At 50.5% G+C, this 13,771-nt stretch overlaps 1 protein-coding gene across 4 annotated transcripts in view; it reads left to right on the top strand.

Annotated features, from left to right (window-relative positions):
* Window positions 1-12,725, top strand: part of GRIPAP1 (GRIP1 associated protein 1) — a 29,556-nt gene extending 16,831 nt beyond the window's left edge. The window contains exons 14-27 of one of the 4 annotated variants that reach the window (XM_028842468.2): window positions 803-937; window positions 2,342-2,437; window positions 2,768-2,980; window positions 3,116-3,229; window positions 4,324-4,401; window positions 4,505-4,600; window positions 4,725-4,781; window positions 4,901-5,000; window positions 7,156-7,251; window positions 7,450-7,580; window positions 10,080-10,202; window positions 10,329-10,422; window positions 11,150-11,304; window positions 12,164-12,725. In XM_028842468.2, the coding sequence (XP_028698301.1) occupies window positions 803-937; window positions 2,342-2,437; window positions 2,768-2,980; window positions 3,116-3,229; window positions 4,324-4,401; window positions 4,505-4,600; window positions 4,725-4,781; window positions 4,901-5,000; window positions 7,156-7,251; window positions 7,450-7,580; window positions 10,080-10,202; window positions 10,329-10,422; window positions 11,150-11,304; window positions 12,164-12,256 (1,581 nt within the window). In that variant the 3' untranslated portion in view covers window positions 12,257-12,725. The remainder of the gene's footprint in view (window positions 1-802; window positions 938-2,341; window positions 2,438-2,767; window positions 2,981-3,115; window positions 3,230-4,323; window positions 4,402-4,504; window positions 4,601-4,724; window positions 4,782-4,900; window positions 5,001-7,155; window positions 7,252-7,449; window positions 7,581-10,079; window positions 10,203-10,328; window positions 10,423-11,149; window positions 11,305-12,163) is intronic. The other 3 variants (XM_077988708.1, XM_015127385.3, XM_077988709.1) reach the window with 3 other exon arrangements.
* Window positions 12,726-13,771: the final 1,046 nt, after the last annotated feature.

Raw genomic sequence — 13,771 nt, 5'->3', positions numbered from 1 at the left:
TTCCTCTCTCTCTGCCTCTGTCTCTCTCTTTTCTCTCTCTCTCTCTCCCCGCCACCATAGCCACTACCCAGATCAAAGTATAAAGCACTTTTAGTACCCCAGAAGGTCCCCTTTATCCCTTCAAAGTCAGTCTCCCCCAGAAGTAACCATTATTCTGATCTCTAGCAACGTAAGATTCATTTTGCTTGTTCTTTAACTTTATATAAATGGAATCAGCTGCTCTTTGTCTCTGACTTCTTTCTGGTAGCACTATGTAAGTTTATCCACGTGGAACACAGGTGTGTTCTCTTTTTTTTTTTTTTTTTTTTTGAGACGGAGTCTGGCTCTGTGGCCCAGGCTGGAGTGCAGTGGCACGATCTCGGCTCACTGCAAGCTCCACCTCCCGGGTTCACGCTATTCTCCCGCCTCAGCCTCCGAGTAGCTGGGACTACAGGTGCCCGCCACCACGCCCGGCTAGTTTTTTATATTTTTAGTAGAGACGGGGTTTCACCATGTTAGCCAGGATGGTCTCGATCTCCTGACCTTGTGATCCACCCGCCTCGGCCTCCCAAAGTGCTGGGATTACAGGCTTGAGCCACTGCGCCCGGCCAGGTGTGTTCTCTTATTGTTGTGTGGTATTCCATTGTATGAACATGCCACATTTACCCATTCTCTTCATTGCTTTTCTGTTTGAAATTTCCTCTCTCTTCCTGGTTCTCTTCCCACCTCCCTCCCTGTTTCCCTGGAACTAGGAGGCTCATACCCTGTCCCTGGCCCCTGGGGTCCCTTTCACTCTACTTCTTATCACCACTACTTTCTCCAGATCCAAACAGCAAAGACCCAAGAACTGAATATGCTCCGGGAACAGACCACTGGGCTGGCAGCTGAGTTGCAGCAGCGGCAGGCTGAGTACGAGAACCTTATGGGACAGAAAGATGACCTCAACTCCCAGCTCCAGGTAACACCTTTGGCTCTGGCCTGTCTCTTCCTAGTTCCCTAGTAATGGCCCAGGGAAGTCACCAATAAGGTAGAGTGGGAAGACTGGAGTCAGGAGGACTTAGGTTCCAGTCTGGCTCCCTAACTTATTAGCACCTTTGTGTTCTGGGACAAGTCATTTCACTTCTCTGAAACTAGCCTCTTCAGTTAGTTAGGATATCCATTCTTTTTCATTTTATTTTTATTTTTTATTTTATTTTATTTTATTTATTTATTTTTTGAGATGGAGTCTCACTTTGTCGCCCAGGCTGGAGTGCAGTGGCATGATCTCGGCTCACTGCAAGCTCTGCCTCCCGGGTTCTCGCCATTCTCCTGCCTCTGCCTCCAGAGTAGCTGGGACTACAGGCGCCCGCCACCACGCCTGGCTAATTTTTGGTATTTTTAGTAGAGACAGGGTTTCACCGTGTTAGCCAGGATGGTTTCGATCTCCTGAACTCATGATCCGCCCACCTCGGCCTCCCAAAGTGCTGGGATTACAGGTGTGAGCCACCGCGCTGGGCCTCTTTTTTTTTTTTTTTTGAGATGGAGTCTCGCTCTGTCGCCCAGGCTGGAGTGCAGTGGCGCCATCTCAGCTCACTGCAGCCTCCGCCTCCTGGGTTCAAGTGATTCTCCTGCCTCAGCCTCCCAAGTAGCTGGGATTACAGGCACCTGGCACCACACCCAGCTAATTTCGTATTTTTAGTAGAGACGGGGTTTCACCATGTTGGTCAGGCTGGTCTCAAACTCCTGACCTCAGGAGATCCACCTGACTCAGCCTCCCAAAGGATATCCATTCTGATTCCATAATAGAAACCAGAATAACAGTAGATTAAATAAGATACAAATTTAGTTTTCTCTCATTAAAAGTCCAGGTATGTTGTTCAGGGATGGAACGATGGCTTTCCAGTCATCAGTGACCCAGGTTCTTTCTCCATTGCTGTTCCTCCACCTTCAATACAAGACTTTTATCTTGGCATCCAAGACAGGTGCTAAAGCTCCCCGACCATCATGTTTGTATTCTATATGGAAAGAAGGAGGAAAGGGGGCAGGGAAGAGTGTGCCTCTTTCCTTTAAGAGCATAACCTAAATTACACTCACCACTTCCGCATACACAAGTAAATCACATGGCCATACCTAACAGTGAGGGAGGAGGGGAAACATCTGCTAGACAGCTGTATGCCTGATTATAAATTTTATTGCTAGGGAAGTAAGGGAGAATGAATACTGGGGAGCAACTAGCAGTCTCTGCTATATTTCCTATCCAGAAATTGAGATCACAATACCAACTTTACCACGGAGAAGGGAGATGGTCTACCAGATGGTCCTGGGTGACTAGCACCTACTGGATGCTCTTTATCAAACTCTTTCCCCTTGGTGTCTGCATTAGGAGTCATTACGGGCCAATAGTCGGCTGCTGGAACAACTTCAAGAGATAGGGCAGGAGAAGGAGCAGTTGACCCAGGAACTACAGGAAGCTCGGAAGGTAGGGGAACATGAGGGTTGAGGGGAGAGGATGAGGGGTAGGAATTGGCTCAGTCCATGGGGGTGGGAAGAGGTGATATAGCCAAATATGTGGGGATAGGAGGGAAAGGAAAATTGATTGGTTTGTGGTTGACCAGTTTCTTGGCCAAATCCATCAGAGTGGGAGGGGAAAGAAAGAAAGTGACCAGTTCTATAAGGATGGGTGAGTGCCTTAGCCAGTTCAATGGGGATGGGAGTGGAGTTTGGCTAGTTCTTTGGGCATGGGAAGAGGGTGGGAGGCCTTTTTTCAATGTTGTGGAATAAAGTTAACTGCCATCGTCCTGGTCCCCAGAGTGCTGAGAAGCGGAAGGCCATGCTGGATGAGCTAGCAATGGAGACGCTGCAAGAGAAGTCCCAGCACAAGGAAGAGCTGGGAGCAGTTCGTCTACGGCATGAGAAGGAGGTGCTGGGGGTGCGTGCCCGCTATGAGCGTGAGCTCCGAGAGCTGCATGAAGACAAGAAGCGTCAGGAGGAGGAGCTCCGTGGGCAGATCCGGGAGGAGAAGGTGGGTGGGTAGATGACGATGCCCTTCTTCCTCTAAAACCTGGGGACCACAGTGTTGCTGATAGGCCAATGGGTAGCGTGCATCAGGTGCCCACTCCTCTGCCTGCCTGGCCCATGACAGTCTGCCCCATCCCAGGCCCGGACACGGGAGCTAGAGACTCTCCAGCAGACAGTGGAAGAACTTCAAGCTCAGGTACACTCCATGGATGGAGCCAAGGGCTGGTTTGAACGGCGCTTGAAAGAAGCCGAGGTGAGTTGGGGATGCCTGGTGAGGAACAAGAGGTTGATTGGGGCCCTCATGTCAAACCAGAGAAACAGGAGTGGTCAGGCCCTGGAACTTCCCGAGATTTTCTGGACTTAGGGATATCCCCACAGTCCCCTGGCTCAATAGCAGCTCTCTGGAGTGGATCAGGGGATGGCCATCAGATAGGACAGACTGTCACGTGTTAAGGCTGCCCTGCCTTTATGCAAATTTGGAAAGGCACCTCTTTCTCCTGAAACTGTACTTCTGTCAGGAAATTAATGCAATACACTGATGTTATTTGAATAAGAACCTGCTGGGTGTGGTGGCTCATGCCTGTAATCCCAGCATTTTGGGAGGCCGAGGTGGGCGGATCACTTGAGGTCAGGAGTTTAAGACCAGCCTGGCCAACATGGTGAAACCCTGTCTCTACTAAAAATACAAAAATTAGCTGGGCATGGTGGCCGGCGCCTGTAATCCCAGCTACTCAGGAGGCTGAGGCAGGAGAATCACTTGAACCCAAGAGGCAGAGGTTGCAGTGAGCTGAGATTGTGCCACTGCACTCTAGCCTGTCTCAAAAAAAGAACCTTTGTTGCCATTTTCTGGAAATCTCATGATACATTGAAAGGCATTGTCATGTAGCAGTGAAGAGCACAGGCTGGAGCCAGTTGTTTGTCTAGGTTTGAATCCTGGCTGGGCTGTTTCCTAGCTGTGTGACCTTAGGCAGGTTATCTGACCTCTCTGTGGCCTGTTTTCATCAATGGTAGAAAGGGGATAACAATAATATCTACCGTCTAGGTATTACGGGAGGATTACAGAAAATGAGTTAATATATGTAAAACCCTTAGAACATTCTTGGCACATAGTAAGCGCTGTGTTATGTTTTGTTAAATAAAATAAAATGTAAATGCAAATCTAGGTCAACCATGTGAATGGTGCAGCTTTAGATGTGACACTTCTGTATACTGCCTAAGGGCATGTGGGGTTCCCTGCAGGAGGGTCATTTCTGCATACCTCTGGGCCCCCATTGCAGTCCCTCATACCCCTAACGGGGCATGATATCTTCTGGGGGGCTGTGGCCAGACCTGGGACTTGTCTTGTAGGAATCCCTACAGCAGCAGCAGCAGGAACAAGAGGAAGCCCTCAAGCAGTGTCGGGAGCAGCATGCTGCCGAGCTGAAGGTGCCTCTCGCATGATGGTGTTCCTCTCTCCAGACAGTGACGGGCCCTCCTGGGAGGACAGAGGCTTCCCAAGCCAATGCCTAAGCTGCTTTCTGCTTTGCAGGACAAGGAGGAGGAGCTACAGGATGTGCGGGATCAGCTCGAGCAGGCCCAGGAGGAGCGGGACTGCCACCTGAAGACCATTAGCAGCCTGAAGCAGGTCAGCGGTCCTTGCACAGCCCCCAGACACACCCCTGATCCTCAGCGTGCAGGAGGGGCAGGGAGGGAGCATGCTTCAGGCAGCCCTTCTGGCACCTACCAGCCATGCCTGCTTTCTCCCACAGGAAGTGAAGGACACAGCGGATGGGCAGAGGATCCTGGAGAAGAAGGGCAGTGCTGCGGTAAGACAGAGGGGTGCCCAAGCACGGCTCCCTCCTACCTGCAGCCTCCCTCCTACCTGCAGCCTCCCTCCTATGGGCCCACTGGGCCTTAGTCCTCATCTTACCCCTGTCCCCCACAGCTCAAGGACCTCAAGCGGCAGCTGCATTTGGAGCGGAAACGGGCAGATAAGCTGCAGGAGCGGCTGCAGGACATCCTCACTAATAGCAAGAGCCGCTCAGGTGAGGGACCAGGACAGGCAGAGGAGGCTGAGGCATGGGGTAGGCAGGGCCTGGGCCCGCAGGCTGCAGGTCAGTCCTGCATCTTCCTCAGCTGTGCTTTCCTGCTTCTGTCGCTCTGGAACTCCATCTGTCTTTTACCTCTTCTCTGTCTCTCCTCTGATTCTTTCTCTGCATTTTCTCTTATTTCTATCTTTCTGTCTCATTTTTGCCCTGTCTCTTCTCAGTTTCTGTCTCTGCATCTGTCTCAGTTTGTTCTCTCTCTTTCCTCTATATTTGCCTTTATCTCCTTGCTTTCTTTCTCTAGTTTTCTCTCTTTTTTTTTTTTTTGAGACAGAGTTTTGCTCTTGTTGCCCAGGCTGGAGTGCAATGGTGTGATCTCCGCTCACTGCAACCTCCGCCTCCCGGGTTCAAGCAATTCTCCTGCCTCGGCCTCCTGAGTAACTGGGATTACAGGCATGCACCACCACGCCCGGCTAATTTTGTATTTTTAGTAGAGGCAGGGTTTCTCCATGTTGGTCAGGCTGGTCCCAAACTCCCAACCTCAGGTGATCTGCCTGCCTCAGCCTCCCAAAGTGTTGGGATTACAGGCATGAGCCACTGCGCCCAGCGCCCCCTTACTTTTCTCTGTCCCTTTATCTCTTCCCACCACTTTATCTCTGTCTCCTCTTCCTCTCTCTTCTGTTTGTCTGTTTATATCTCTGTCTCCTCACTGTATGTCCTACGTTACACACTCCCACACCTCACTTGGTGTTTCTAAATCTATTGTATACAATCTCTCATTCTGTAAATCTCCACACTCAAGTACAGGCTCCCTGCTATAAAACTCCCTGAGTCCCTGCCCTCCAGAAGCCCCCAGTTGAGCTAGGGAGACAGACTTATACACAGTCAGCAACCCTGTGGTGTTTTCATTATACAACTAATCCAATCTGTTATTTCTGCCACTTCAAGCAGAAGACACACACACACGCACAACTTTAGTTGCTTCAGCCTTTTTTTAGACGGGGATGGCCTATAAATACATTTAAATAAGTAAAATGCAGTGATGGCTCTGTTGTGTCTCCTAGATCACAGAGTCAGAGAAAACTTGGTCCCTTGTTCCCCTACTCGGGATACCTATGGATCCCCACTCAGTCACCCCACCCTTGCCAGAGATCCCTGAGGGCTTTAAGTGACATGGCAAAACAGATGTATCTCTCACCAAATCAATTTCTCTCTGAGGCACTCAGTCTCCCGAAGTAACCTTTCTTTATAAAGGAGGAGTTTTGTTTCTGTTTTATCACAGACGAATGTAAGAATCTTGGGAAAGGTGTAATCCCAGCACTTTGGGAGGCCAAGGTGGGTGGATCACCTGAGGTCAGGAGTTTAAGACCAGCCTGGCCAACATGGTGAAACCCCGTCTCAACTAAAAATACAAAAAAATTAGCTGGGCATGGTGGTGGGCGCCTGTAATCCCAGCTGCTTCGGGAGGCTGAGTCAGGAGAATTGCCTGAACCCAGGAGGCAGGGGTTGCAGTGAGCCAAGATTGCGGCATTGCACTCCAGCCTGGGCGACAAGAGTGAAACTCTGTCTAAAAAAAAAGAAAAGAATCTTGGGAAAAGTTACAATTGTATACCATACATTCAATACATTCACCTTGTCCATTAGATTAAACTGAGAGTTAGGTGCGTGGTTACGAGAGCCTGCTTGCATGTTTTTTTCTCTCTGTCTCTGCTCTGGCTCACTTCTTTCTCCAGGGTCTCTGTTAGTTTCTGTCATCTGCTCTGGCTTTCCATCTCTGGCATTTTCTCTCTGCAAGCAGATGTACCCTGTGCCCTCCTAGCTGTCTTCCTTTCTCTGAACCCTGTGTCCAAGTGTGTCTGCCATTTGAGGCCCATGTGTACCCACATCGTTGTGTTTCTCCAACCTCTTCCATTTTCTCCCTCTCTTTTTGTATGTGTTTCTCCAGAAAGGCAGCTCTTTCTTTTCTTTTCTTTTCCGTTTTTTTTTTTTTTGAAACGGAGTCTCACTCTGTCACCCAGGCTGGAGTGCAATGGTGCGATCTCGGCTCATTGCAACCTCCGCCTGCCAGGTTCAAGCGATTCTCCTGCCTCAGCCTCCTGAGTTGCCGGAATTACAGGCATGCACCACCACACCTCGCTAATTTTTGTATTTTTAGTAGAGACAGGGTTTCTCCACGTTGGCCAGGCTGTTCTCGAACTCCTGACATCAAGTGATCCACCCGCCTCGGCCTCCCAAAGTGCTGAGATTACAGGTGTGAGCCAGTGCGCCCGGCCTCAGCTCTTTTTTCTGTCTCTGTCTCTCCCTGTCCTCCTGTCTGCTTCTGCCTTTCCCCATGCCTCGGTGTCTCTCTTTCCATCTCTGTTAAATCTGTTTCTGCCTCTTCCTGCTGGTTGCTGCTCTGGGACTCAGGGGTATTGGGGCTCAAGTTTCTCTTCCCTCCACCACCCAGGCCTTGAGGAGCTGGTTCTCTCAGAGATGAACTCACCAAGCCGGACCCAGACAGGGGACAGCAGTAGCATCTCCTCCTTCAGCTACCGGGAGATCTTGCGGGAAAAGGAGAGCTCGGCTGTTCCAGCCAGGGTAAGGGGAAAGGAAGAACCTACAGCTCCAGCTTCTCTCAACCCAAAAATCTGAGAACTCCTCCCCTTTTCTCCTCACTTAAATCCATCTCCTACCTTGGGCGCAGCACACATATTTTCTTGCCAACTTCTCCCCAAGCCCACCAACTTGGATTCGGATTGCTACATGTGGGACAGGCCATTCTCTCTCTGTCTGACTTTCTGTTCCATCATCTGTGGGCTAATTCCCCCTTCTCTGGTGCCATAAAGTATGTGGCTCATAGTAGGTGCACCATCCAAGGAGAAGGTCCCTTTTTCCAACTTGTAACCATCACGAATTATTATTGCCAGCTATCATGTCAGCCTCTTTACCAGTCACTTTCCTTTGGAAATAACTTTTTTATGTTCCACAAATAGTATGTGCGCATTGTAGTACTTTTTTTTTTTTTTTTTTTTTTTTTTTGAGACGGAGTCTCGCTCTGTCGCCCAGGCTGGAGTGCAGTGACCGGATCTCAGCTCACTGCAAGCTCCGCCTCCCGGGTTCACGCCATTCTCCTGCCTCAGCCTCCCGAGTAGCTGGGACTATAGGCGCCCGCCACCTCGCCCGGCTAGTTTTTTTTTGTATTTTTTAGTAGAGACGGGGTTTCACCGTGTTAGCCAGGATGGTCTTGATCTCCTGACCTCGTGATCCGCCCGTCTCGGCCTCCCAAAGTGCTGGGATTACAGGCGTGAGCCACCGCGCCTGGCCTGTAGTACATTTTTTAAAAACCACAAATGAGCAAAGATTTTTTAAAACCTTAAATGTCGGCCGGGCGCGGTGGCTCAAGCCTGTAATCCCAGCACTTTGGGAGGCTGAGACGGGCGGATCACGAGGTCAGGAGATCGAGACCATCCTGGCTAACACGGTGAAACCCCGTCTCTACTAAGAAATACAAAAAACTAGCCGGGCGAGGTGGCGGGCGCCTGTAGTCCCAGCTACTCGGGAGGCTGAGGCCGGAGAATGGCGTGAACTCGGGAGGCGGAGCTTGCAGTGAGCTGAGATCCGGCCACTGCACTCCAGCCTGGGCTACAGAGCGAGACTCCGTCTCAAAAAAAAATTAAAAAAAAATAAAAATAAATAAATAAATAAAACCTTAAATGTCTGGCCGGGTATGGTGGCTCATCCCTATAATCCTAGCACTTTGGGAGGCCAAGGTGGGTGGATCACATGAGCTCAGGAGTTTAAGACCAGCCTGGGAAACACAGTGAAACTCCGACTCTATTTAGAAAAAACAAAAACCAAGAAACCTTAAATGTCAAAAAAAATAATATTTTCACCATCCAGAAGTCACCATTATAAATTCTTAGTTCAGGGCTGGGCGTGGTGGCTCATGCCTGTAACCCCAGCACTTTGGGAGGCTGAGGTGGGCAGATCACTTGAGGTCAGGAGTTTGAGAATAGCCTGGCCAACATAGCAAAACCTTGTCTCCACTAAAATACAAAAATTAGCCGGGCGTGGTGGTGCGTGCCTGTAATTCCAGCTACTCGGGAGGCTGAGGCAGGAGAATCGCTTGATCCCGGGAGGCAGAGGTTGCAGTGAGCCAAGATCTTGCCATTGCACTCCAGCCTGGGCAACAAGAGTGAAACTCTGTCTCAAAAAAAAAAAAAAAAAAAATTTAATGTCATCTAATACTTTGACCTTAACCAGATTTCTCTAGTTGGCCCCAGAATGTCCTTTCTTGCTGGTTTTATGAAAACTAGCATTCAGATTCAGAGCACATGTTACATCTGGTTGTTTTATGACCCTTAAATCTCTTTAGTGTGGTCCCTTTTTTCCTGAGACCAACTTGTTGAAGAGGCCAGCCCAGGCCGGGCGCGGTGGCTCAAGCCTGTAATCCCAGCACTTTGGGAGGCCAAGGTGGGCGGATCACGAGGTCAGGAGATCGAGACCATCCTGGCTGACACGGTGAAACCCCGTCTCTACTAAAAAATACAAAAAAAAAACTAGCCGGGCGAGGTGGCGGGCGCCTGTAGTCCCAGCTACTGGGGAGGCTGAGGCAGGAGAATTGCGTGAACCCGGGAGGCGGAGCCTGCAGTGAGCTGAGATCCGGTCACTGCACTCCAGCCTGGGCGGCAGAGCGAGACTCCGTCTCAAAAAAAAAAAAAAAAAAAAGAAGAGGCCAGCCCAGTCACCCCACAGGAAGTATGCTACCTTTTGGGTTTTTCTGCTGGCTTCCTGGTGGTATGATTTAACATGTCCCTCTCTCTTCCAGTTTTCCTGTCAGCTGGAAGTTAGATCGCATTTGCTTTGGGATCTTCCTTTAATCCTCTCCACAAGGCTCTGATGTGGTTACTCTCTACCCCCGTTTAGGCAGAGGGGAAAACAGAGTCTGAGGGTACCAAGATGGGCCTACAGTCCCATCTTCAGGGCCCACGTTCTCTCATCCACCTCTGGCCTGGTTCTCCTCCCCAGTCCCTGACACCTGTCTGCGGTCAGTGGTGCTGAGCCTGGGTCTGGCCTCTCCCCTTCTCTTTCCTGCAGTCCTTATCCAGCAGCCCTCAGGCCCAGCCCCCTCGGCCAGCAGAGCTGTCAGATGAGGAAGTGGCTGAGCTCTTTCAGCGGCTGGCAGAGACACAGCAGGAGAAATGGATGCTGGAGGAGAAGGTGCTGCCTGCCTGCCTGCCCATCCCCACTTGAAGTGCCCTTGGGGGTGTGGGGTCTGTCCAGGGCCCGCCTCATGTGTGAACATGTACAGTAGAGGGGTCTCAGGTGGGCTGGGCCATCTTGCAGGTGAAGCACCTGGAGGTGAGCAGTGCTTCCATGGCAGAGGACCTCTGCCGGAAGAGCGCCATCATTGAGACCTACGTCATGGACAGCCGGATCGGTCAGTGCCCCCTTTTCCCTGGCCCTCAGCCCTGGTCCAGCCTTCACCTGGCTCTCCCTCTCCATTATGTGCTGCGGCTTCTCTCCTCTCCTCTCGGAACTCAGCGAAGCTACTGACAAGACCATGGCCTGTGGAGGGGAGAACAGGAAAGCACTGTCTCTTGATCTCGCCTCCTCCCTCTTCTTCCTTTCTCTGTCATCTCTCCACTCTCCATTCTCCAGTGTGTCTCTCTGTCCGCTTTCTCCTTTCCTCTCCCTGTGCCTCATCTTCCTCTCCTCTCTCCCTTCTCTCTTCTCCCTGTTTCTCTTTTTCACCCCACTCCTTCATCTTGTCTCGCTGTCTATACTGTTCTATCTCCATACATTTTCCTTCTCTGTATCTTCATTGCTTTTGCTCCTTTCTTTCAAACCTTCTCCTTCACAGATTTTTCTTTATTAATCAGAATCATACTGACCAACATGTGCTGAGGACTTTCTGTGTGCTCTGTGCTTCACACTCAGTCATGTGCATCTTTCCAGTTCCACAAGTTAGTTATCCTCATTTCTCGGGGCCGCAGAGCTAGTGAGTGACAGAGCTAGGTTTCGTATGTCAAAGCCTCTGTCCTCCATGACATGGCTTTTCCTGCTCCCTTCTTCCCTGGTATTCGTCTCCCTCTTTTCTCCTCTGGCTCTGCCTGGCTCTCCTCTGGCTCTGCCGAGGGGGTTGTTCTCAGCCTGGGCCCTTGCAGATGTGTCTGTGGCAGCAGGCCACACAGACCGCAGCGGGCTGGGCAGCGTCCTGAGAGACCTAGTGAAGCCAGGCGACGAGAACCTTCGGGAGATGAACAAGAAGCTGCAGAACATGCTGGAGGAGCAGCTCACCAAGAATATGCACTTGCACAAGGCGAGTGTGGCCTGCCAGCCTACCCATCTGTTCACCCAGCCACCTGCCTACCCAGCCACAGCCCCTGGGTTATCTGCCAGTCCCCTTGCCCACCCACCCAGCCTGTCCTCCCAGTTATCCTCCTACCCACTCATCAACTACCCCATCATGCTCTCATCTTCCACTGTCTCATCAGGTTATTATCCATTCATTCCTTCCATGTATCCGCTCATCCATTTATCTACACATTCACCCAACCATTTGCCCATCTGTCCATCTGCCCAATCTACTACTTACTCATCTCATTGTCTACCCCATGTCCTGCCACCCATTTCTTGACATATCATTCTCTTATCTACTCATCAATTGCCCCTTGTGTTACCTTTCACCCACCCGGTGACCTGCCTGCCCACCTGTTGATCTCCATCTGTCCTCTGGACAATTCATTCGTCCACCAATTTGTCTACCACAGATCCCCCATGCCCATGAGTCCACACACACATCTTTTTGCCCAACCTGCCACCCAAAGACTTTCCCCATCTCTGAGAGTCAGAAAGGAGTCAGACCCAGCTCCTGCCTTTGAGAAGCAAGCTCACACTTAGTAGAAGGGCAGGTGACCAGAGTGGTGATGTATCCTGCAGCAGCACCATGCCGCAGGAGGCGTCCCACTCCCATATCTGTAGCTCCCCACCCATCCTCATGACTTTTCTGAGCCCAGCCCACTGCTGGGGGTGCTGTGAGTACCTTCCCATCCCAGGCCAGACACAGCTGAGCATTGATTAATGAAAGGGTGTGAAGGAAATCACAGATGATACTCTGCATTTGGCAAGGGAGCAGCCTGTCCCCTTTTCTGGCCCCTGATGGTTCATTTGTTTCTTAGGACATGGAAGTTCTGTCCCAGGAAATTGTGCGGCTCAGCAAGGAGTGCGTGGGGCCTCCTGACCCAGACCTAGAGCCAGGAGAAACCAGCTAAAGACCTGCAGGCTGCACCCACCTCCTCCCCCTCCTACCCCCTAGGATGCCATTCCCTTGGGCTGTGGTGGGGAAATGAGGGCTGAAGCCAAAATCAAATAGCTTGGGAGACTGGACATTAAAGGGACTAGAGGCCTGATGGTTAGTGTTAATGATCCTGTCTTAGGGCAGAGGCCACCAGGGAGTGGGGATCCTGAAGGAAGGGGCAGGGATTTCTCCTTCTTCTTGGTCCTGGCTCCCAAGGGCTTCTGTCTTCATCTCTGCATGAGCTCTCCTTCCCAGAGACCAACTCTTTTTTATTTTATTTTATTTTATTTTTTAATTTATGTCTGGAGCCTGGCTACTCTGCATTTGGGATTGGGGATGTTGGGTGGGTGTGTGGTCCATGTTCAGCGTTCTAGCAACACGTGTGTGTGTGTGTGTAAAGGCTGTGCAGCCAAAATACCATCTGGCCAGACGGGCCCACCCACTGACTGTCTCGTCTCATTCTTTTCAACCAAGAGGGACGTGCTGGGGGCGGGGAGGTTCACACCATTGGAATAGGGAGGGAGATCTCTGGCTGCAACGTTACTCTCTTTTCCTCACCCTCATCCAGCCTGTCTCCATTTACTGCTGACCAGCCCCTCAAACTGAGTAGAGCTGAAATACTTGCAGATATGTACATGGGTAGACATGTATGGGATTGTGGGTATAGATGAGTAGATAGACGGGGGGGATGGGTAAGTGGTTGGATGGACAGATGGATGAATAAGTGGACAGTTGCATGGACTGATGATGGATAGGTTGGCAAATAAATGGATGGATGGATAGGTGGTTGGATGAATAAATGGATAGATAGATTGGTGGGTGGATAAATAGAGGATGGATAGTAGAGATGTAAATGGACAGATGGATAATAGGTCTATGGACAAATGGATGGGTGGAGGAATTAGGTAGATAGGTGGATGGATGGGTTTATGGACAGGTCGGGAGTAAATGGACCAATGGTTAGGGGAATGGATGGATGGGTAGATGAACTCATGAATGGGAAGGGTAAACAGTGGGAGAAGAAATGATGAGTGGAGCTATGTATGGACAGCAAAGGGCAGAGGATGTCACCCTGCGTGTATTCCAGGTGGGAAGAGATGGGTGGAGGATGGATACATACAGATAGATTGGCAAATAGGCAGATGGGGTGAACTTACACATGGATGAATGAGTGGGTGGGTAGATTAACAACTAACTGGACAGATGGGTGGGTGGAGGGATGGATAGAGTAATTGGTTGTGTGGGTGGGAGAATGGATGGATGGGTAGGTGGAGGAATGGATGTAGAAATGGACAAATCAGGAGTGTGCCAAGTGGGCAAATGGAAGATTACATGGGTGGGTAATCGGATGAAAGGCTAGGCCTGGCCCTGCGTTACAGTGCCCCTGTCATCACACTCCTTTAATTAAGATTAAGCATCCCTGGTATGTGCTGTGTCCAGTGCTATCACCTTTCACATCATGTAATGCTCCAAATGATGCTATCAACTT

Source organism: Macaca mulatta, chromosome X, assembly GCF_049350105.2.
Source record: "Macaca mulatta isolate MMU2019108-1 chromosome X, T2T-MMU8v2.0, whole genome shotgun sequence".
NCBI lineage: Eukaryota > Metazoa > Chordata > Mammalia > Primates > Cercopithecidae > Macaca > Macaca mulatta.
This window is presented reverse-complemented; position numbering and strand designations above follow the sequence as displayed.